Source organism: Drosophila takahashii, chromosome 3R (genome assembly GCF_030179915.1).
Source record: "Drosophila takahashii strain IR98-3 E-12201 chromosome 3R, DtakHiC1v2, whole genome shotgun sequence".
In the NCBI taxonomy this organism is placed as follows: Eukaryota; Metazoa; Arthropoda; class Insecta; order Diptera; family Drosophilidae; genus Drosophila; species Drosophila takahashii.
The window spans coordinates 39,337,270-39,360,178 of record NC_091681.1 but is presented as its reverse complement, the minus strand read 5'-3'; the positions used below and the strand labels follow the sequence as shown (position 1 = coordinate 39,360,178).

Sequence of the window (22,909 nt, the reverse complement as noted above, 5' to 3'; positions counted from 1 at the left end):
TAACAATATCAAATCGATCTGTAATGGCAATTACCTCTTCGATTGAGTGTGAAATTAAATTTGCGCTGCTTTGGATAATTTTTCTGCATTTCTAGCCAGCGCAGTAAGTCTAAAGCATCGAGTAAGGCCACTTGCGGTGATGAATTTCCTCCACGAAGTCCTCCTGATACCCCTGATCCTGGGAAATGTGGAAATAGCAGCTGCCAAGTGGTGGAATTCCTCTGCCAGGTATCTGCATGCCAGGCCGCCAGTGAAAACGGTGATCAACAATGGATTACGCTTGACCGAGGGTGGACATGTGGGCTCCTGGCTGCTGAGGATCATGGATGGGAATAAGTTTGCCTGCGGAGCCTCCTACTACAGTGCTCTGTACGCAATCACCTCGGCGAACTGCATGCACAGCTATCGGTCGAAGGTTCAGTCCCTCAGCGTGGAGTTCCTAACGCCGGATGAGCAGCAGGAGGCTCCGGGAGATTCGGGTGATGCCTCCTTCGCCCTCATCCGCACTATTTTCACACCAAAAGATTGGCATTGGCCGGATACCTACATGGATGTTGCCGTGCTAAAACTGAGCCACCGCCTGCGTGGCAATCTGAAAGACTTTGTGACGCTCTGCAGCAAGCCGCTGAGTTCGTACGACCTTCTGTCGGTGGTCTCCTGTGGCGCAGGACCCACCGAGAGTGTGGGAACCGAGGGGGTAACCGTGCTGAATCGCATGGACTGCGAGTTGCAGTACGGCGGCGTCGTCCTGGGCGAAACAATCGCGTGTGCCAAGGAATTCAAGCAGAAACCGGGCTGCATGTTCAGACCAGGCTGTCCGGTGACCTCGGGCGATCAGCTCTGCGGCATCGTCGCCTGGGGTCCTGCGTGCAAGAGGCCCGGAATGCCGGGCATCTTCACCGACATCGATCAGGTGCGCCAGTTCATCCTCAGGGCGATCAGTGGCAAGGGCAGGGTCACTGGTGGCAGTCAGCACGGAAAATCCGAGGCGGACGACATCCCCGAGTGGCACTCCGGCTTCTGGTTGAGCCGATAAACTTCTGTTTCTTAAATAAAATTTCTGTCATTTCAAAATAAAAAAAAAAAATTTTTTTTTAATGCTAAACAAATTTTAATATTTTGTACATTTTTGAAAAATTAATTTAAAAAATTGTAATCCAAATGTATTAAACATAAAATTTTGTAATTATTTTTTTAAGAGATAAAAAGACACTTTGTAATTATTTGTTTCATTTTTAAGAGATAAAGAGATAAATTGTCTGCTGGGTTATTCAAAGGCTCAGTGTCAAAAGCAAAATGCTACGTACATTTTTGGTTCGTGGCAAAATAAATAACGGTTTGAGTCTTGTCTCATTTTTAGAAGCATCATCATTTAGGGTATTGACGTAATTCAAAAATCTGAATATCTTTGACATTTCTTAGCTTTATTGAAAAGGAAATATTTAATTAAAAATAAACTTTTTTTATATACTTATATTTTATCACAATTATTTTATTTTTTAAAAATTGGCGCCAAGCAAGAGAGGAGAAACCCCCAATCTTATTCGATAGCGCGATACCAAACATCGGCATGTTTAATAAAACTTTGAAGTATGTTGCAATTAATTATTATTTAAAATTAAACTTTAAACTTTAACTTTAAGAAATGCATAGAATTTATCTGAAGGGAATCCCGTATATATTAATATTCTTTATTTTTTTCAAAAATATCGATATTTTTATATTTGGATATATTTTACACATCTCTAATCTCACACAAGCCCAAGGCCCAAAAACAAAAAACTAATTTCCTCGCGAAATTCAATTTAAATAAATAAAGACAACTAAAATGGACACTGTAAGGGAGCTGGTGCAATTCATGCAGCCCAATCAACGCCTGGACCTGAAGGCAGTGGCCTTAACCCATGTTTTAGGTGAGTTTCGGGGAAAATTCAAACTCCACGGCTGCACGTGCGTTTGTTTTGGGCAACTGTGACGTCACGCCACCGCTGTTTTATTTATTTATTTAAATTTTTCGGTTTTTCTAGGCTTAACCGGGAGTTCGGAGGGCAAATCGGCTATTCTATCGCTGGACGAAATGCTAATGGCCATTTTCGGACTGACCTACGATGAAAACCAAACAGTGGCCAAGGATGCAGTCCTCAGTTTGATTAATTTAACGGCCGAGGAGGAGGCTGCCGTTAAGGTTTTCCAGCTGGCCAAGCAATTGCAGCCCGTAGGTGGTTATAAAACAGGTGAAACCCTCAATTAATCTATTTACTTGGCCACCCCCAGACCTTTGCCATCGTGGAGGTGGCTGCCAAGCACATAAGCGACGAGCAATCCGATCTGGCCGATCCCTGGAGCATGGTTTTGAGCAACCTGACGCGGGTGGAGTCGCTGGTCCACGAGATTCTGGACACCCTGGAGAAGGACGAGAAGACCCTGCCCCGGCTGGCGAAGGCCTTTGCCCAGCTGGACTACAACAAGAAGAAGGGGAAGCTCCACTACCTGGCGCCCATCTTCTGCAATCTTACCCAGGTGCCGCGCGGCAGGGAGCTATGCTGCCACCGGAAGTACCAGTTGCTGGAGAAGCTGCTGCCCTTCGCCTCCTTCGAGGGCAGTGTGGTGCGGCGTGGCGGCACCATTGGCATCCTCAAGAACGTCTGCTTCGACACGGTCTACCACGAGGTGATCCTCAACGAGCAGAGCAGCATCCTGGTGGCCATCCTGCAGCCGCTCTGCGGTCCCGAGGAGTTCAGCGACGAGGACAACGAGCTGCTGCCCATCGAACTGCAGGTTAGATCTTACCTTACTAAATATTTGAATGTATTTCAATGGCTTTCCTTTGCAGTACCTTCCTGAGAGCAAAACGCGCGAAGAGGATCCGGATCTGCGGAAGATGCTGCTGGAGTGCCTGCTGCAGCTCTGCTCCACGCGTCGCAGCCGCGAGATCCTGCGCTCGAGGGGCGTTTATGAGATCCTCAGGGAATACCACAAGTGGGAGGCCAAGGTGGCCAAGGACAGCGACTGTCTGCTGGCCTGCGAGAACGTAGTGGACATCCTGATCAAGTTGGTGATATAAAACAGCCATAAATGAGTCATTTCTTAACCAATTTGCTAACCATTCCAGAAAAGAGGAGGAGATTGGCTTGGACAACTACAAAACCGAGGTGGAAGTGCCCTCCGAGCAGGCCGAGAAGTTCGTCCAGGAAGATGCCGCCTATGTGAAGAGTTTGCTGGATTAAATCAACCAAATCCGCCGCCGTTTGTAAATATGTGTGTAGTGTTAGTGAAACTCATAGACGATATCGAACATTCAATATATGTATGCAGTTTTTTATTCAGAAATGCTGATAGTTTAGTTGGTAATGCTTCAGTTGCCCAAAAATGTTGCTCTAGAAAAAGTTGTACGCATTCAAATGCAAGGGAAACAATTTCAATTTCAATTTAGATCTTTAATTTTCAATTTGATTAGTTCAAGTAGCGTCGTTATCTAGTTTATCTAATTATCGTTAATCCTTCCCGCCGCCGCCTCAATTGTATATGTATAAAGTTCTCCTTAAGTGCTAGATACATTTGCATTCAAAAATGTTTGGCAACTGCCTTGCCATGAAACGTTTAATGTACTCTTGTGTATTTTTACAAACTTTGCTTGGTCGTTCATTGTGTGTAGAAGAGTTGAGGGCTTCGAGGGCCCCCAAAGCCAATAAGGTGCGTATTGTGTGTTACTTTTGATTAGTTTGCGTTTAGTTGCGTGGCAAGCAAGCGATTTCGGCAGAGAGAAAAACGCGAATTATCTGTTATCCGTTTCGTTCTATCGAAACCCATCCACTTGTTTATACATAGTTGTTGATTTTTCATTTGCGGAAACCATTGCAAGCTCGCTTAGTCCGAAAAACTTAGGTACCAACAATACGAAGTTCCAAACAATTTCAACTGAAAATCGTTTGCCCTTACTTCGACCCTAGCATTTAGTATTTGTTTCATTTAGTTTGGTCCTATTGGTTCTGCATATGTGAAAATTTAGTTTCGACTTTACAACTAAGTATTTAGGCTACGCGTAATTTAGAGGGTTTTCAACTTAGTTGTTAGTGAGTGGCTTAACTTGGATAATATTCGGTTTTGTTAACTTAGAACTCTTTCCTGCATAAAGGGGCGATATACGAAAACTGCGAGTACAAATGGAAAGCCTTTAGTTTTAAATAATAAATTGAACTTATTTTTCCAGCCATCAACTTTAGTAATGATTAAAAATAACCACCGAGATAAGGAAGCTTTATGGCCAGCCAAAAATCCGATTACAAAAAGTGTCGAATTTATTTGTGATTAACAAAGAGTAAGTGAAAATAGAGCACCTATCTCGCCTCCATGCGACGGGACAGCACCTCGTAGGCGAAGATCTTGACCTCCTCGGAATCGTAGGGGATGTACAGGCAGCCGTGCGAGGGATGCACCTTGCCCACCGTCAGACTGCCGGCATGATAGCCCCTTCCGGCGTACAAAGTCTCCCCATCGACATTCTGGCCCACCTTCACGGCTCCGGGAGGCACCTCGCCGTTCTCCGCCGACAGCCACTCGTAGTTGTGGCCACTCAGCACCTCGTAGTTCTCCAGCTCCACCTCCTGGTTGGCGTAGGCCACGTAGGCCTTGCCCTTGTTCGGGATGATCTTGGCCGGCAGCATGTCGTTGCAGTAGAAGGCGCGCCCGATGAAGATGGTGTCGCCATCGGAATCGTGGCCAGCGACCACGGCTGCCTGGGGAATTGCTCCGTGGCTGTAGTGAAGCCAAGTGTTGCCTGAAAGCCAGGGGAATTGTTACTGGAGTAACTGAAGAATTGAAGAGTGAGATGCCTTTCTTACCGTCCATTTCGATTGAGCTGCTAGAATGTACTGAACAGTTCCAATCGAAGACGGTATTTCTTTTCTCGGCGATACCTTATCGGGTTATCTGGGTGAGATAACCAATCTGCCGGTGAATCAACCGCACCAGACCGGCGGTAATTTTAGTAGTTGGGTGTCTACATTCAGAAGTCCATATAGCAACGAATTGTGTCATTTATGACCCATGTTTATGACTTGATTTAAGACTTAGCAGGGCCGGAATGGCTGGATGTTTGAAATGAATAATAAGAAAATAGTTTAACCAATTCCAAGTAAGGCGATTAATCTATTTGTTGGTTGATAATGACTGAAGAAATATAAATAAATATTTGTAGCTCGCAGTTTTCGTTGCTAAGTGTACCCACTAATTCATTTACACATAATTACTTTTAATTTGCCTAAAATTCAGCATTCGTTTAACAAATAGTTAAATTTTCGTTTCGTTTATGTACAATACTCATCTAGAGAGGTGAAAAATACTTATTATGTTAAGGTAAAACTCATCGCATATAAATCGTAAACCATTCCTGCCTTCCCTTAATAGAAACTCAGCAGCGACAGCATTTAAATTTAGAGTCTAGTTTCCTTTTTTAGGAGCTATAAATAATTGCAATTAGAATTTTAATTTGGGTTGCAGTGTTTCCTTTGATTTTCGCCACTCGAATGCTTAGCATCTAAATAGTTTCCGTTTCCGTTCGAGTTCATCAGTTATTGTTTGATAGTTGTCAAGTATTCGCTTATAAATCACATAATTGCTTGATGAATTCCATAATGTGTTTGGGTGTAAGAGAGAGAGTGTGTTTGCAGCTGCTCGAGTGCGTTTACATTTGGGTGCGATCCTAGACACAGAGAGAGATTCGAAGGAAAATAAAAGGACTTCAACGCGCAGCCGAAGAAGTTTTTCCCGCCGCCTCACTTCCTTTCCTGCGATATTTCCGCCTGTTCCTCCTGCTCCGGATACTTCAGTTACAGGTATCGCTGCTGCTACCTGGTGGCAGCCACCAGGAGCACCGCCAGGCTGAGCAGGTGCCTCATCAGCGACTCCGGGTCCGCGGGACTCGCTCCCTGCCTCCTGCTTGAGTTGCAGGCGTCCGCATCACTGCAGCTCTGCAAACAACCGTGCACGTACCTGTAAGGTAATAACAGAAAAGTAGATTAGAGAAAAATATTTTTAAAAATCAATAACGTATTCAAAAACAGAATGTTTAAAAATGCCCTTTTTAGGTTTTTTTTAGGGGTAGAAACATCTTGAAATAAACATTTCCTACTTGAAAAATGTTCTCTCTTTTATAATAGATTATTTTTTAGCGTTTAAATAATTTAATGTCGTTGATTTAATCAGAACTAAGGGGTTATAAAAATATTTAAGATATGAATCGAACCTTTTTTGACACTACAATAAATTCTTATAAAATCAAAAGAAAGTAAGGAATTAAAACTAATTTTTTTAATTACATTTCAAAGCCATTTTTGCAGTATACATGTTCTTAATTACATTTACTTTTAAAACTGTAAAATAATGCATTAATTTGTAATCCTTACTTGTCGTCGTAATAGAACTTTCCGCAATGCGACATTCTTATAATCTCGGTATCGGTGGTCAAAGTGCCGCTGTCGAGGGCGCATCCTCTCACCGTTATCGTCTCCCCGGTGCCATCTTTAAATGAAAAGCAAGTTATTTAGTGAATGATTCCTCTTCAGGGTCAGAAGGGCATTCACTTACCGTAGTAGCCGGCGATCTTGATGCAGGCGGTGGCCGGAAATAGGCCGTCACGCCCCTTCCGGCCGCCCATGCAGGGTGACTCCAAAATGGCCGTCGAGTAGTTGTTGTGGAACGGATCATCGCAGGCTTTGTTGGCTCCGTTGTAGGAGACGCACTTGAAACAGTCTATGCAGTAGCCTGAAATGGGATATTATTTTATTTTTATAAATTTATCATTTAAATTTACCTTTATTACGTTAATTAATGAATAGCCTCACATATCACTTACCACTTCGAATGAAAAGGCCAAGCAGCAGGGCCAAAATGGCGACGGTTTCCATAATTGAACTGAACACCGCCATCTTCGGAGCTCTCACGACACTCACACAGGATTCGCAGGACTCACAGGTTGACCAATTGCGGACATTCCTCGGGATTCATTTCACTTCAACTTCGACTGCTGCCACTGCAAAGGGAGAAGCGAAACATCCAAAGGGATTAAAATTAACAGGCGAATTGAAGGCTCTTAAAACTTTTTCGATTTTCCGCTGAAATCTCTGGCTCAGCGCTCGAGAAGTCATAAAAAAGTTGAAAACGAAACGAGATGAAGAGTATGAACGCAGGCAATGGTCATAAAAATTATTATCCACAATCCGCAGAAATGCAATTTCCTTGGAAGGAGGCAAGAAAAATTAAAGGTAATAAATTGCACAACGCATTTTTCGACACAATACCAACGCCCCCCTGTCTGTTCGGTTTTTTGTTTTGTGTTCCATATTTTTATTGCCGAAGTGTAAATAATTGCTTTTCAGTCGATTTTCGTGTCTCTTTTTTTTCCTGTTGCCTGTTTGTTGTTGGCACTTTTAATGGCCACTTCGATGGCCCAAGGTGCTGTTGGGTCAACTTTTTGGGGCCAGTGTTTTTCTTTGGTTTTTGTTTTATTTCGGGTTCCTCGAATTATGACAAATGATTCTGACTTTCGGACCGAAACTGTAGCTAAGCCGGAGAAACACAATTTATGAGGGGGCAAACGACAAAAAGCGTGTGGCTTTAAGCGATTTTGGGCGTGACTTTAAAGTATACAAAGTGGTCAAGTCAAAACCACCACCCCATTTACTATATATATTTCTATGCTTTCCACTTTCCCTGGCCGGCAATCAATTCAAGCGAATCTGTCATCTTGACAGATAAATATTATCATTGCATGGCTCGTGGCTGTGTTGGCCGGGCCAAATAGATATAGCCATCTATCAGCTGGCCGCTTTCGGATCAATATTTATTGCAAATTATGGCTCGGCCACCGCACACTTTCCGTGTGGCCCACGGGGCGTATGTGCAACATTCCGGTTAGCCGCAAGTGCTGTGCATTAATTATGCGATTTTGAGTGTTTCTGGATTTCGGATTCTGGATGGGATGGCTGTGTGTCTCTCTGGGTGTTTGATTTGCGGTCGAAGCTGTCGAACGTTGAGTCGCTCAACTGTTCCCAGCTAATGTAATTAAGTTTCCTGATTAAAACGGCTGAAATTGCGTACGGCAAGAAAAGCACAATAAGGTGAGTTGGATGGAGGTGAAGAAATTTATAATTAAATCCCAAGGGCTCCCATCGACACATCGAACAGTCTACTGCCAGAGCTATAATTGTGTGGCGCATTTTCATCTATTTGCAAATTAGCCACTAAGCAGTCGAACGAGCTGCCAAACACATTTTCCCATCCCAGCCCATCCAGCAACCAATTTTCCTCTCTGGCTGAAAGCCAAGTTGGCCGGAAATGGCATTGTGTGCCAGTGTTGACGGAAACGGATGCTGCTTCCTCGAGTTCCCTCCCCTTTTCTTCTTCGCTCTTCTTGTCTTGGCCAAATGAAGTTTACCTTTTGTTCATTGTGTTTGCCAGCTTTCAATATGCGTCACTATACTGCCAGTGGGTGGCCCCATAAATACTACTGCACTGGGAGAAAGTTGTTTACAATTTGTAGTTTACGAATTTATTTCTTAGAATTTATTTATTTATTTTTTTAAAACACTATTGAAAAATTGAAGTTGAAAATACACAATTTCTTATTTATAAAAGGGTTAGTAATATTTCGAAATAAATATAGATATCAATGGGGACCATTAAATATATATATATATATAATAAAAATGTTAATCAAATAATTTCCAGTTCTGTTATTCTCCACACTACAATAATCTTAGCAACTGACAGAATTATGAGTTATCGATTTGGTCACATTATAATGATAAACACACCATAAAAAATAACTGTATAGTTTCTGTTTCTTTTATTGTTTTCCGTGCAGATAGAGCAATGTCACTCGCTTTCAACCAGGAGTCGAAGTGGCCATTGTGCCCGTTTAACGACCATCGGTTTGTGGGTGGTGCTGGAGGTGGAAACAGGAGCAGGAACCGAAGGAGTAGGAGCAGCCTTTGTGGCCTCTACTCTTTGGCCGTACTTACTTAATTTTGTCGCTTCGACTGGGCCACAATCGAATCAGCCACGAAGGCAGCCAAGCGGACAGCCCGTCAACTTCCGGTGCCAGCTGCTGCCACAAAACTTTTATGACACTGCCCAAGGGCGGCGGCCAATGAAGAGCTATGTTCTCTGGCCCGGCGAGCAATTAAAAGCCTTCAACGTGGCCATTCTCCTTGGCAGGACATTAAATTAGTCCTGCCCGGCGAAATTGAATGTGCTTTCGGATTGTCGGGGAATTTTTAATAAAGTTTGTGCAAGCTAATCGCGTATTCATGGACCCAACTTGGCCCGTGGCGAACATTAAAAATGAAAAATGAAGGCCAAGTTATCCCCCGAAAATCTTCTGCTCCCTTGACAAAGTAGCCCGCTCAATTGTAGGCCATTAATTTCATAATCTGCCTGTAAATGGCAACCCAAGGCGAATGGTTGGATGTTGGGGAATGGGCACCTCATTAGGCTCTTTGGGTCAGCTTTGATTGAGCGACAAACACCTAGGGGTGAATTTTTGGGAAATACCAACCACTTATTTCGGGGGCTCCTGCATTTCGTATGGTCCACTTTTTGTCTCAACTCCAAGTGATTTATTATGATTTCGGCTTTGAGTAAGAGCTTGCCATTTGCGATTAGACCATTATCAATCGATGTAGGGGTCCAACATATTCCGCCCACCGAAGCTGATGAGGGTGCGGAATTTATGCAGATTTTTTAGGTCTCGGTGATTTAATATTTTAGAGATTACAGAATGTCATGTCATTAAAATGGGGAAAGCTAAGTCATGACCCTATTTTTTGACCAGCATTTATAAATAATTTTATAAGAATTTTATTGGTTTTAAATTGTGTATACTTTTAAAGAGTTTAAGTAGATTTTAAATAATTTCCTAATTTTAATAATACTGGTAGTAATATTACAGAAAAAAACCGTATTACTCCTTTAAGTTCCCTGTAAATTCCCTGTAAAATCCAGCCCGAAATTTTCATTTTCCTGACAATGACTTTGTACTGCAGTTGCATACTTTACTGCGCCCCCTGACCTAAACACCCAAACTCACCCACCTAAAAGGTGGCTTACCTTTAATTTGCTCGCACCTGGTTTTCTCGTGGGAGAAATTAATTTCACGCATGTGAGACTATACACACACACGTGCACTCGCTGGCAGACACAAACACACATACACACAGGCGCACGGAAAGTCTCATTTGAGTTGAATTTGCATAACTGCAGCGTTAGTGCAATTTTCTCGGGAAATGGAAAACTGCGAATCGCATTTACAATTCGCCACTGCAGTTAGCTGAAATGGTGTTCCACAGCTCCAACTGCATGTCGCAACCATAACTATAAGGCCATGTTATAAACCAGAAAAATAAATGTAAAAACCTAATCAGCTAAAAAATAAAATAAAATATCTCTAATAAATAACCCTGTTAATTTTACACAACAGCCAAGAGTGAAAACTCATCAGAGGGTAAATTTTTCTATTGCTTCCCCCAGGAAATTTCATCAACATTTGTTGACTTGTTTGCTTGATGGCGTTTTTGGCTTTATAATAGCCCTGGCCAGAAACAACTCAGCATGCAAATTGAATCAATTAAGTGGGACAAATATTTGCCAGCGCTGACCAAGATGATGGCAGCATTTAAGTTTTATGCTGCTTGTAACTCATAATTCCAGGGAAAGTGCCTTCAAGGCCAATTAACTCCTAACGACCTCCACTATTTATGGGCCAAAACTCTCGCTCTCTCTAGTTTTTGAGTGGGAACCTTTTAACAGAGCAGCCAAAATGTCCTGAAAGCACGCAAAGCGATGGGAAATTGGTCACCGGAATGAAGGTCGATTTATGTCCGGGTCAGAAAGAGCTTACCATTATATGGGTCCCACATGCGTGACACAAAGTGAGGCTATTGGCCAATGTGGAGACATTTGTAGTGGGGCTTATGGCCATTCCCTCTGTTGGCTAAGTGTTTAAGCATTTTTCCTGTTTTAAGCTTTTCAATCAATGAAATTCTGGGTAGCCCCAGCCAATTTAAATATTTTCGCTGCGCCAATTTTGGCTATTAAAGCGTGTAATCCTGTAACACGTGAGCATGAGCTATATATAAAATATATGGCGACAGGAAGTCTGAATGTGAAGCCACAAATGCGGATCGATTTAATTACCAAGGGGATGACAGCAATCAGCTCAATCGAAATGATTTTATTTGAGAAATGGTTTTAATAGCCTTCGATTTTTGTTTTTATATTTAACTTTTGGAATCAGAAGAGTTCTGAAAACATTCAAAAAGGCGACCAAAGGTATGCAATAGTATATTGTAGTCCATTTAAAGAGGGCCTTCTTTTTGGTACAGCTTACTTTTAGACACATTTTAAAGTGATTTCGAAACTCCAGTGATTTATATAAAATTTTAATAAACTCAAACCTGTTGGAAATTAATAGTGCTTTCTTCATAAGCATATTATTTAAATAACTGTTGTTTTTTTGTGACATTTATTCCAGACTTGTCCCCGTTTTTACATTTTCAAGCCTCCGACTTGAGGGCAATGGCCACTCAAAAAGCAAAAACTCAAGATAAGAGCAAAAGGCCACCGACTGCATTCAAGAGGCTTTCTTAGATTGCGAACTTTTTGAATTTCATGCAAAATAGCTGAGCTCAGTGCCAATGCTCTGTTTTCCCCTCTTCTGTTCTTCCTTGGCGAATTGTGAATGCACGATGGTGTTGTCATACGAAATGTGTGCCACCTTCCAAAGTCGTTGACATCGATTTGAGGAATATATACTCGTGGTGAAAGGTGTGTGTCTATGCAGTGTTCAATGACTCTCGACCGCAATTGATTGAGCAGCCAACAACGATACGGTGCGATGCTCTTCTATATCCTCTGTTATCTGACACTTTTTTGTTTGGCTCTCGATGATTCCGATGCTCACACGCTCCAGTGGTCAAAGGGAGCAGTCAACAGGTGCAAATCCCATCCAGTTGGTTGAGGTTACTCGGCTTCTAACTCATTTGACCTTTTCGCAGTTAATTGTTGGGTTTTTTGCTGGGTTCCAGGGAGCTCCATTTAAGATTTTCAAATACAAAGCTAGCTTTGTAGCTTTTCAATTGACCACACACATAATCCCCTTAAAGTCGAAACAAATAGCGAAATCGGAATTTATAAGTTTCCAGGCAATCTAAATTTTTAAGCAATTCCATGAATAACAAAATAGCAATCAACACATTGTGCAAAGCGACCAGGGGCAAAGGGAAAAGTTCTCTCTATTTGTATCTTCTGCTCTTCGGTTTTTCATGAAAACTTCTGCTCAAGAAACTCAATTTAAAGTTGGGCGGTGTGTTTGTACTGGCATGACTGAATGACTGAATGACATATTGAATAACTGAGTGAGCTGTCTCTCACGAAGGGAAACTCTCGACGAAAGCGAAAACTTTTAGAGCGAGAAACAGAAAGTAATTCGTGCTAACCAACCGGGCAATTCATTTTATGCAGACACCTCTGGGTTTTCAGACATTCCCTATGGAGTGCCCACATACCAAATACCATCGTGTTAAGTTCGGTTAATTAATGCGCCCCTAACCGGAAAAAACAATTCTGCAAATGGGTATATTTAAATTTTCTACAACGGCAGTGGAGCACTTAAATTGGCTTGTGGGCTGGGCGGTTTTGTGGTTTTTAGGTTGAAATTAATGGCTATTCTACGAATATATTCTGCCTATTAAACCGCATAGCTTTCGAGACTCTTTTTCCTTTAAATAACATTAAAATATATTTTTTATAAAGTATGAACAAGCAAATTTAAAGTTCACAAAAGGCATCCTACAACTAAGTCTGTTAATTAAAATTCTATAAACAGCTTAGCTTTCTGTAAATTCCGTAAACCAATTACAAGCATTTTAAAAAGTCTATTCATAAATGTCAAAAGAAGGAATTTAATTTCAAGCTGAAGTTATCAGCTTATCACAAAGGTATATTTGTATTGCATGTGAGTAGCCACAATATGTCCTCTGTAAATAAATGGAAAATGCCAATTGGGATCGAGATTTTGTGGCCAACAAGGCAATTTCAGGAAAATCCTAGCTTAAAATTTCCTCTTATGCAATTTACCTCAGCTATTTTCATAGAAAATAATGGCAATTGGAAATCTAAAACTTCTGTTGGTTGAGAAATTTCATTTATTTTTATTTAAGTAAAGTTACATTTTCTGCGTAATAATGTCTAACGAGTTCTGTAATTGCTCTTGTTTAATTCATGAATTTAAGAATGGATGCCAGTTAATGTGCCTTGAAGGGAAAACGTAACTATCGCATAAAAGGCTTTCTCATCAGACAAAGTGCATTCAGTGCAACTAAACTGGAAACTGCAAACATTTTGTGGCAACGAGTTTGAGGAGCAGAAGAACAAGCAGAACCACAAAGTAAGCCGCAAGAGTTCCCTTCTTTTTTTAGCTGTTCTCAGGATTTTTCCCATTTTATTTTAATTTGAACCAGCCAAGCGGCACAACAAATTCCTTATTTTTCCTTTATTTTTTCTGCAAATAAAACTTTAAGGAATGCCGCAAAGTATGCAACTGTAAACTCTGAATAGTAGTGAGTTCCCTTCATCAATGTGGAAAATCTTTCGCTATTGAGTTGCCTTTTTCCAGTTATGGAGTTTGAGTCCTTTATAATAGTTAAAACCAACTTTGATTTTTATAAGCCTTTTTTCGGCCAGCTTAAACCAGTCGGACAGTAATAAGTAAGCAAAATAATAAATAACAGATTCTTGAAACAAACAAATATTCCATTAATTAACATTCCTTATTCAAACTTTTAACTATCATCTTCAGAAAGGTGAGCAACCGGAAAATCTTCGTGCTGAATAAATGCATAATAAACTTGCAAACAAAATGAAAAACACAATTCAATTTGTCTTCGTGCGAAAATGCAAAAATAATTAAGACACGCTCCTCACAAATAATGAACTTGCTCAACATTTTTCCTTCTGCTACAGAAAGACAAGGTGAAAACAGCATAAAATTACGAAACGCCGTTGAAAATGCAAAAAGTTGTTGCCATTTAAGAAGAAGTTTTGACTTAAGAACTTGTTCCGGCGATGGTGGGGCAAAGTTTTTCAATAAGCGGTCTTGCCAAAAACAAGTCAAAGTGGATTCAGTCAAACGCAGGATGAACAAGTGGAAAAACTACACAAATGTGGCCAGTTTGGGTTTAGGTGGGGGAAAAATATAAAAAAGTATATAAAGAGCTCCCTCAAGCAAGTAATCACGAAAAATGGCTGCCAAGGCACCACCACCATACATTATAACTTAAGTCAATAAAAATAATTGAAAATCAACAGCAGCGGAACTTGGAGTAATGAACAACCCAACCAAGTCGGGAAGTGTAAGGCAAGTCCACAAAATCGAAATAAAATCGAAGCCACCGCAAACAAAAGGTATGAGTTGGAGTTTATTGACGGATTGACGGCACGCAATAAAAACCGGGTCGAGGCATAAAGAAAAACGCAGCGGAAAACGCAAGGAAAAACCGGAAGTTGTCGTTGGTGGCGGAAACTTGAGGCCTTCGGCTGAGCGAAAGGTTTGAAATAAATAAAACATCAGTTGGCGTTGTCAGCTTTGCGGCTGAAATAAAAAAAGTAAGTATGGTACAGCCGATTGATGTTTTGACTTCCGATACTTAAGGGGTTACGACTCTAAATTTGTTTTTCTCCAGCTTCAATGTATGGATTTTCTGAGTGTCGATGGGTTAATATTTTTTGTGTATAGGATCAAATTGAATTGATAGCAGTTTTGATTGTCATGCTGAAATTAACCACATTACAGGCGATTTAATGCAAACAACAAAATATTTCAGCCGCATCATCAAAAATGTGTTAAATTAATAAATTCCACATCATTTTTATACACAAAGCTGTTTGCTGAATAATTTCAATATTCAGTGTAGAAAAAGCGATTCGAACAAAAGGCTGGATGGTTTTTTTTTGCCCGCTTTTGTGTCTGCATTATGCAAAACCCATCAGAGGCGAAACGCACACACTTTAGTTAATAAAAGCCACCGCACGGTTATTTAATTTTCGTTATGCAGAGCGAACAAAAGCCGGTAAGAGAAAGAGCCATCGGTTGATTGGCATTGTTGTTAAACGTTTCCATTAAAATATGGCTTTAATCGTTGCAGAGTGGCCTCTTTAACTCGTGTTTTTTTTTGCCCGGAAGTCGACCTGACCTGCTGTCATTTTGGGCTGATTGTTCACCTCTTTCGTCGTTGGGAGGGAGAGTCCTGTCGTAGACAAGGCAAGTTGTGGAAAAAAGTTTGTGGCTTTGGCAAAATCCGAGACTTTTTTCCAAGTTTGATGAAAAGGCCCCAACGGAGAAAAGCCCAAACTGCAAACTGCAGATTTGAGACAGGTAGGAAATTGGGTTTGTTTTGGGCCAAGAGAAACTTGATATATGAGCCACACAAGAAAAATCTGGCCTGAAGTAAAGTTTAAAATCATACGTAATACATTTTTATAAATAAGATTTTCCACTAAAACCGACACATTTTATTTTCATATTCAAAAAACTTTACATAACTAAACGTAATTATCAGGAAAATAGGTTGTATAAACAGGCAAGCTAGCGAGCTCTCGGAAAAATAAAACAAAAAGGAAAACTGCAAATACTAAACAGAAACGGACAGCGGAAAAATACAATGGTGGCTACAACAAAAAGCGAGCGGAATAAATTAAATGGGCAGCCAATAAAAACAGCATTTTGCATAATTATTCAAGCTTAAATTAATTAAAGCTCTGACTGTTCACTTGAAACAAGAAAAGGGGATTGTACCATTAGCTTATTTTCTTCTCATAAATATTTCTTAATCCCCTTATGCAAAATTTAGCAAGAAGTAGAAGGATCTATTAGGCGAAAAGCCGTTTACACTGAAACACAAATCATATCCTCTCCAAAACGGAAGTAATCTGCACAGTGCAAATTTGCAAATCAACTTCCTGTTTGCTCTTTCTCCTGAAAGCTTTTCTTGACCTTTAGTTAGCGGAGCAGAAAACTGAAGGCAGTAGCCATATTTCATTTTGCTTTCTTTCCGGGCAAATTGGCTATAGTTCTCGTTGTCTAATGGAATTTTAGGCAACTTTAAAGCCTCAGAGCTTCTTAAATCCCTAAGTCGAGGCAAATGAAAGCATTCGCTACTGTTTACCTGCCAGTTAATTTGCATAATGCTCGGCCGTGGACAACGAGCCTCGCTACTTATTTGCCGAACGCTCCTGCCTGGCACTTGATTTTCCTGTAAACTCTTCATTTGTCAACAATTTTTCATCTCTAATGAGCCACTTCCACTGCCCACACGCAAATGAGGGAGGAAAATGAATGTCAAATACTTTATTTAAATGACGGACAACCGTGTTCGGAGCGACATTAATGTTCGCAACTTAAGGCACCATTTTTTCTTGTGTTTTGCAAACATTTCTTGTCGGGGAGTGGAAATTAAGTTGTCACCAAATTAAATTAATGTGCATCAGGTTCTTAAGGGGAAATAAATATTTTAGATTTAAGGAACTTAAAAAAATATCGGAATATAGTTTTCTACCATTTCAGGATATACGAAAAATTCGATTTATTCACATAAGTAAAGATAAATTCATGTTTCAACAAGTAAAAAAATTTAAAGCTGTAACTAGCCGATGATTGAATGAAATACAAACATGATGATTCGTCCTTAGAAGCTATCATTGGCAGTCAAACAAACACTGAAAGGATCAGGCGCAGAATAAAAGGGTCTGAAATTGTCGATTGGGTCGCACTTGTGGACATTGATTGGGTGAAAATCGATAGCATTACATAGAAACTGGGTCGTCGGCGAGAAGCCCCGGCTTGTAATCGAAAAGCTTATACCACATTCTCAATATTCAATTACCAGTGTCCTGTTAAAGGTCCTTCTCGCCACCCATGCCACGCAGTTGGCCAACTTCTCTCTGCGCCCGGTTGTGAATGCTAGACAGGCAAAAAAAGAGTGAAGGGATGGGGTTTCTGGAGGGCAGTTGGTCCTGCTTCTGTCTGCTTTTGGCCTCTTTGTTGTCGCTGGCACGCACAATTACGCGGAAAATCGGAGAATTGGCGGGAGGAGTGAGCGAAAAAGAGCAGCGGGAAAATGGGGCGTATACGTGATGTTTGCCTTCGGGGCCAAAAGCCGGCGAAATCGAGGATTTGCAGATGAGAGCTTTATCGGCTGCAGGTCAGTCACTCACTGAATTCCCACGAATTCCCATCCCATCGCGACTGATTTTAGCACAGAGAGAATAAATCTAGTGGGAACTGTAGACTCGTTTTTTATTCTAACCCTTTTTAATACAAAATTCATAAAGCATCTGGCATAACTCGAAAGAACTTTACTTTATTAAATGGAAAGCCTCAAAGAAAAGTCTCATGACTATAAGAAGGCAATGTAAAAATCTCTCTCAAATAACTATTGTCAAAGCCAAAGAAAACAAAGCAAAGAAAAACAATAGATAAAGACTTTGGAGAAAAACATCAGCAGAGCAGAGAAAACAAGAAAAATACTGTACGAATGCATAAGGGAAAAGAATATGTAGCTAAGTAACTAACAATCTCAAAGCCACGTCTGTGATTTATGGTAATGAAATGATATTTGGTCTGCAGGAAATATATACTGTTTTAATCCAGCCAAAAATGTACGGCATTTTTGGGAAACAATTGTTCTCGATTTGAAGGTCGTGTCGATTGCATCATTAATAATGGCAATGCGCCAACTGTTATCCTGCCATTCCGATTCCTGATGTCTGCACATATCACGTACCAAATGTCTCTAACGAGAAAACAAGGATTCCAAGTGCGTGTTTGTTTTTTGAGTAATAGCTCGCACTCACATCAAGAGATTTACAGACAATAAACTGGAGAAAAAAAATAAATGCGGTATAGACTGACCACAAAATATTTGGCGAGAAATGGCTGTTTATTTTGTTTTCTGTTCCTAACAGTGCACTCAGAAAATGAATCGCCCTGAATTTTAGAAAATCGCCTATGGATTTGCTTCACTGGCGATTTTTTTCTTTAAAATAAAAAAATTTTCTACTGGTAAAGAAAATTTTCTTCCAATTAATCAAAATTCATTAAATTCAAGAAATATTCCAGAAATATAGAAAAAAATCGCCAGTAAAGCAAATCCATAGGCGATTTTCTAAAATTTTTTTTTGAGTGTGTTGAAGTAAAAGCGTGTTTTGATTTGTATATATTTAGATAATTCAACAAGATCTAAGCAACCAAAGAATTTTCTTAAAGCAACGTTTCAAATTTAAAAGAAATTGTACCATGGCTTATAATTCCTCCATGAGATTCTAGTTCTTTGTGCTTTGGATTGCTCTCCTGTTGACCAGAAATTGTCGCTTTAGCAGGCAATAAGGCGTACCTCGAGTACTATAGCATATGTAGAGGCAATAACTGTGTGTTGCAGACTGGGGACCTTTATTGCAATTTGTGATTGTTGCAACAGCGTGTGTGGCAACCTGGAACGGTAATTGTGGTGAAAATAGCAGAGTCCGAGTGTAAAAGTGAATTTGTTTGGCCCACATTCTCTTGGCTTGTGTAAGCTTTCAAGTGGGATACCAAATAAAAGTCATGTCATGGAACCATTTTAATATTTAAAATATTATTCAAAGGAGCCCCAGGTCAACCAAAATATTTTTAAGTTCGAAAAAAATGGAAATTATAAGTAAGCTCAAATATTTTGCATATTTTTAGCATTTTAAATACCAATCTTGATATTATTTCAGCCGAAGTCATTAACGTCGTGGCAGTAAAGAATAGGACTTGCTAATTCTGCCTTTTCCACGAATTAAATTTGTATGAAAACACTTTCATCAAAGGAAAAAAATACGTTTGTTGCGCATACGTCGCGTGTGCCCAAGGACGAAACAACATAAGCCGCCGACTTCAGCGTCTCATGCATGTTTTGTGTTTTGTGTGAAACCAATAGCCATAAATTTTCCTAGCCAGCACGAAATTCCTATTTACTTTCTGTACACAGAAAAAAACAGCAAGAGAAAGAGATAGAAGTCCACCAAGCTCCTCTGACTGTTTGTTTTCCTTTCCGGCTTTATGAAATTCAAATTTTATTATGGCCAAGATGAAAACTTGAATTGAGTTTCACAATGAAATATAACAAAACAAAATTATATGCATGAGTTTTTCTCCAGGAGTATGCAAACAAGTTTTGCTCCTTAGCCGCCGGCCCTTTGAAACATGGGTTCTTACATAAAAATGAAGAGAAAACTTGAGTGCAGAGTGACAGCTTTCGATTTGATTAAGTTGACTCGACTTAAAGTTGAAAGCAACCGAATTTGTGTTTTACAGGTCCTGAGAATTAATACCCATTTTATATGTAAAATTTTTCTTTTATTTCTTTTGAAGTGATTTACGGACAACAACTGCAATTCAGACAAGTTTTTGCTTTCCAGACTGACAAGGATCAATGATGTCAATTTCGGAAACAATCTGAAAAATGGAAATTCAATTGCTGGCACTTTCCAAAGTCACACATTTTGCATAAACCCAGAAGGGGATATTAAGAACACAAAAAGGGGGATTCTAAAATCCCAGACCTGTCCCTTGCCTTCAGTCACTTTTGTTTTGTGGCATTTCATGCAACTGTTGAGATGCGTTTAAAGCCGTAGCAAAACGCTTGGCACTTTAAAAGGATTTTTTTATCGGTTTTCTTTAATGGTTTATTTTGATAATATTTTACCTGACTTGTTTTTATATATTTCAATGATTAATTGTTGATGTCAGCATTTCACTAATGCATTTCTGTCACTGACTGATGTCTGACAGCCGAAAAAACTATATTTGATTTAATTGCTTTCAAATATCAATGTTTCCTCTCAGGCAACGTGCAATATACAATGCAAATTGAAATCTAAATAAAAAGCCAAACTTTTCTTGTTTCAAAATGTGCAATGAAAACTGACAACGAAAAACAAGGCATTTGGCAGGGGCCAGAATACAAAGTACACAAAATGCTGTAAATGTTTTGTGCTGTCATTTCAGTTGAACATTTCAACAAATTTGGTTTTTATGACAGCCAAATGTGTGTGTAATTATTCCTGTCGAATGTCGGAATGGACGCGAAGGGACCTTGGCCAGACTTGGCAGGAAAATTGCCCCGAACAATTATTATGATGGTTGATATGCCTCACGCACACTCCGACTTACAGTCACACACACGCTTAAACTTACACTTACACGCCCACAAGCACACGTGCACTCAGTCGTGTGTGTAGTAAAAGTGTGGAGTTGGAATTCGCTTTGCTACGTGACTGTTGGTAATTTTCGTGCACATTGCGTATACGTAATGTGACGCCGGTCCCAACTAAATGGCCCTGCTGCAGCACTAACGCACGACATTTGCGAGGGCTTTGGTGCCCCTTCAGGTTTCATACACAGAAAACTAAAATAAGTTCTTCCAATTAACTGCGAAAATCATCACGATTCCGATTAGCGATTCCCTCAAGCTTCTTTTGAATTTAATAAGTCCGGCTGCAAACAAAAAAGCTCATATATTGCTTTCTATTTTCTAATATATTTTTGTACCTTATCTTAGGATTTAAACTTAGTTTCTAAACATTTTTTTCTGTGTATGGATTTTTTTGTGTGCTTTATCCCAACCCCCGCTTATTGTCGCCTTTGCCCTCGTTATTTCGCCATTTATGCGACTACCTTTTCGCCCCAGCCTTTTTTTGACTGGTACGAGTACGATAATGTTGCCTGCTTTTCCACGCAATTTTGTTGAGTCTCTCGGTTTCTTTTATTGTTTTATTTTTATTGTTTATTACCGCATTATTTCTTTTTCTCGTGTGCGGTAATGCACTTTCCCTTATTTTCGGCACGAATTGCACTGTCAAAGGTAAACAAAGCCTGAGTAAAATCCCTGATGAATTGTCAGCTAATGAAATTTGCCATTGGGGGAAGAAGCAAGGCGTTAATATTGAATGAATAAAAACCAAGCTAATCCGGCGAACTTGGGTTAATTGATTTTGGGAAAAGTTTGAAAGCAAAATTACAGGCAATAACCAGAAAATCTTTTAATGGAAGCCAGAAAGTTTCCTTGGAGGCGTATAATAATTACTTCCTTGACAAGAATATATTTTCCTTTTACTCTAATGTAGCCGGGCTTAACCTAATTAAATAATTCCTGGCACGTTTCAAATCGAAATCTGTTTTATTTAATTACACACTTTCTGTGCAATCTCAGAGAATGCTTCACATAATTTTGCAACAAAGCTTCACCATTTCCCCAATCATCTTAGCCGGATGCCCATAAATACTCACTTCAATCTTTCGATTATGGTGATTAAATCAAATAATTGATGGGCATGCTTAATTTTTCTTTTTGCGCCAGCTGGTTTATATCAATGAGTACGAAACGGAGAGCTTGAATCCGCCTTTAAATCACATAACGCTGCGTGAAACGGAAATGCACGAAAAAAACTGTTGAATATAATTGGAGAGAAGCCACTTGACTTATTTCTTTTCCGAGCATCTCATTAAAATGTTTTCCTTTTTTAATATGGATTTTTTGAAATTAATTTTATCATGAAACTGTGTTGCACGAGCGTAATTGTGGGTAGTAATACTTTAAAAGTGCCCAGAAATACATAAGAGATTAATGTTACGTTTTGGTAGGAAAGTAGTTAAGTATAAATTAAGAAAAACTTATGAAAACAAGATTCACTAGAATTATAATAATTTTATACCATTTAACTATTTTTGATTCCGATATTTTTATAACTTATTTATTATTTCCACAAAACAGTTGTAATTTATAATTCCTTTTTTATACACCCACGTGTCGCTTTTAAGTCCGTTACGTAGTTTTCTATATATCTGTTTGGCGATATTCCGTTCCGATTTCATACGTTGCGGTTCAAATGAAAGCCGCATGAGAACTGAAATTTTTATCGGACGGATAGCGTCGACTGCGCTGCCGAATAAGTCGGACAGTTGCGGAGTCTGCGCAGAAAATACGCCGTGAAAATGAAAACAAACTTAACCCGTAGAATGGTTATGTGCCTAAAAAGACTTTCCCATAAAAATTAAAAATATTGTCAGAACATTTAAGAACCTTAAATTTTTTAGAAAATAATAAAATAGCACAGATGAAAAACTACTTTTAATATATTTTTATATAAAACTAAAAGCTTTAAAGTCTCATTTGCAATTGTAAGTATACTAAGTTTGTATATTAAATAAAAAATATATTAATAATACAAGGCCCTACCTACGGGAATCGATTAGAATATTTGTATATCGGTTCTGATTTACTTATAAGTAAGTATTGGCCAATGGCAAAAGCTTTAAATATATACACACTTGGCGCCCCATTGCGATTTTTATATAATCTTAGCCACTTCTGCGAAGAACAGAGGTGAAATATCCAATTCTATGGACTATAATCGAACTTAATTGAGTGCATTGTTTACATTTTTATTTTTCGTGCATTGTTTGGCCTGGAATTCGTTCATTGTCTGCTTGGTTTTCGCTCTTCTATTTTTGAATTTTGCTGTTTACATTGTAGTGGGTAAAACCAGAACAACTGAAATTCAAAGAAGCATCTAATGATCGAAAAAGGCAATTTTAGAATATATACATTTAAAGTCCTAAACCTACAGAAGTTATGTTAAAATAAACTGCTATCATTTTACCATAGAAATCCTTCGAAAGCTTGCAATTCACATGCAAAACACTTGAGCTAAAAAGGCTTTTCAGAGGATGGCACACTACATCCCTTGTAATATTATTGTCGCCCACTGAATTATTCATTGGATTTAATAAGTGAGAATGGAATGAAAATAGTTAAATATTAAAAAGTTATAC

At 39.5% G+C, this 22,909-nt stretch overlaps 4 protein-coding genes across 6 annotated transcripts; 2 read left to right on the top strand and 2 right to left on the bottom strand.

Annotated features, from left to right (window-relative positions):
• Nucleotides 1-96: 96 nt before the first annotated feature.
• Nucleotides 97-1,097, top strand: LOC108067060 (seminase). Its single transcript, XM_017155881.3, has one exon. The coding sequence runs from the start codon at nucleotides 140-142 to the stop codon at nucleotides 1,034-1,036; it is 897 nt and encodes a 298-aa protein (XP_017011370.2). The 5' UTR covers nucleotides 97-139; the 3' UTR covers nucleotides 1,037-1,097.
• A 655-nt stretch (nucleotides 1,098-1,752) lies between these two features.
• On the top strand, nucleotides 1,753-3,863 carry LOC108067074 (protein HGH1 homolog). Its single transcript, XM_017155904.3, has 5 exons — nucleotides 1,753-1,913; nucleotides 2,028-2,215; nucleotides 2,275-2,778; nucleotides 2,834-3,051; nucleotides 3,113-3,863. Exons 1-5 carry the CDS (start codon nucleotides 1,829-1,831, stop codon nucleotides 3,225-3,227), a joined length of 1,110 nt encoding a protein of 369 aa, XP_017011393.2. The 5' UTR covers nucleotides 1,753-1,828; the 3' UTR covers nucleotides 3,228-3,863.
• A 417-nt stretch (nucleotides 3,864-4,280) lies between these two features.
• Nucleotides 4,281-4,979, bottom strand: LOC108067076 (natterin-3). Its single transcript, XM_017155907.3, has 2 exons — nucleotides 4,842-4,979; nucleotides 4,281-4,777 (listed from the first exon to the last, which is right to left on the bottom strand). The coding sequence occupies exons 1-2, from the start codon at nucleotides 4,846-4,848 to the stop codon at nucleotides 4,338-4,340; spliced, it is 447 nt and encodes a 148-aa protein (XP_017011396.2). The 5' UTR covers nucleotides 4,849-4,979; the 3' UTR covers nucleotides 4,281-4,337.
• A 189-nt stretch (nucleotides 4,980-5,168) lies between these two features.
• On the bottom strand, nucleotides 5,169-21,967 carry LOC108067075 (uncharacterized). 3 transcript variants are annotated; one of them, XM_070216904.1, is made up of 6 exons: nucleotides 21,790-21,967; nucleotides 21,365-21,494; nucleotides 6,854-7,030; nucleotides 6,586-6,762; nucleotides 6,405-6,519; nucleotides 5,169-5,991 (listed from the first exon to the last, which is right to left on the bottom strand). In XM_070216904.1, exons 3-6 carry the CDS (start codon nucleotides 6,924-6,926, stop codon nucleotides 5,847-5,849), a joined length of 510 nt encoding a protein of 169 aa, XP_070073005.1. In that variant the 5' UTR covers nucleotides 6,927-7,030; nucleotides 21,365-21,494; nucleotides 21,790-21,967; the 3' UTR covers nucleotides 5,169-5,846. The 3 variants fall into 3 exon arrangements, with proteins under 3 accessions (XP_070073005.1, XP_017011394.2, XP_070073006.1); XM_017155905.3 differs by lacking the exon at nucleotides 21,365-21,494; XM_070216905.1 differs by lacking the exon at nucleotides 21,365-21,494 and having other exon boundaries at nucleotides 6,854-7,024.
• Nucleotides 21,968-22,909: the final 942 nt, after the last annotated feature.

What these genes read in the sequence shown, in the direction of transcription:
- LOC108067060 (XM_017155881.3), top strand. Translation starts at nt 140, where the DNA reads ATGAATTTCCTCCACGAAGTCCTCCTGATACCCCTGATCCTGGGAAAT.
- LOC108067074 (XM_017155904.3), top strand. Translation starts at nt 1,829, where the DNA reads ATGGACACTGTAAGGGAGCTGGTGCAATTCATGCAGCCCAATCAACGC. An exon ending in TGGCCAAGCAATTGCAGCCC is followed by an intron (nt 2,216 to 2,274) that starts GTAGGTGGTTAT and finishes GGCCACCCCCAG; the next exon opens with ACCTTTGCCATCGTGGAGGT. An exon ending in TGCTGCCCATCGAACTGCAG is followed by an intron (nt 2,779 to 2,833) that starts GTTAGATCTTAC and finishes TTTCCTTTGCAG; the next exon opens with TACCTTCCTGAGAGCAAAAC.
- LOC108067075 (XM_070216904.1), bottom strand. Translation starts at nt 6,926, where the DNA reads ATGGCGGTGTTCAGTTCAATTATGGAAACCGTCGCCATTTTGGCCCTG. An exon ending in TGGCCTTTTCATTCGAAGTG is followed by an intron (nt 6,763 to 6,853) that starts GTAAGTGATATG and finishes ATCCCATTTCAG; the next exon opens with GCTACTGCATAGACTGTTTC. An exon ending in CAAGATCGCCGGCTACTACG is followed by an intron (nt 6,520 to 6,585) that starts GTAAGTGAATGC and finishes TTTCATTTAAAG; the next exon opens with ATGGCACCGGGGAGACGATA.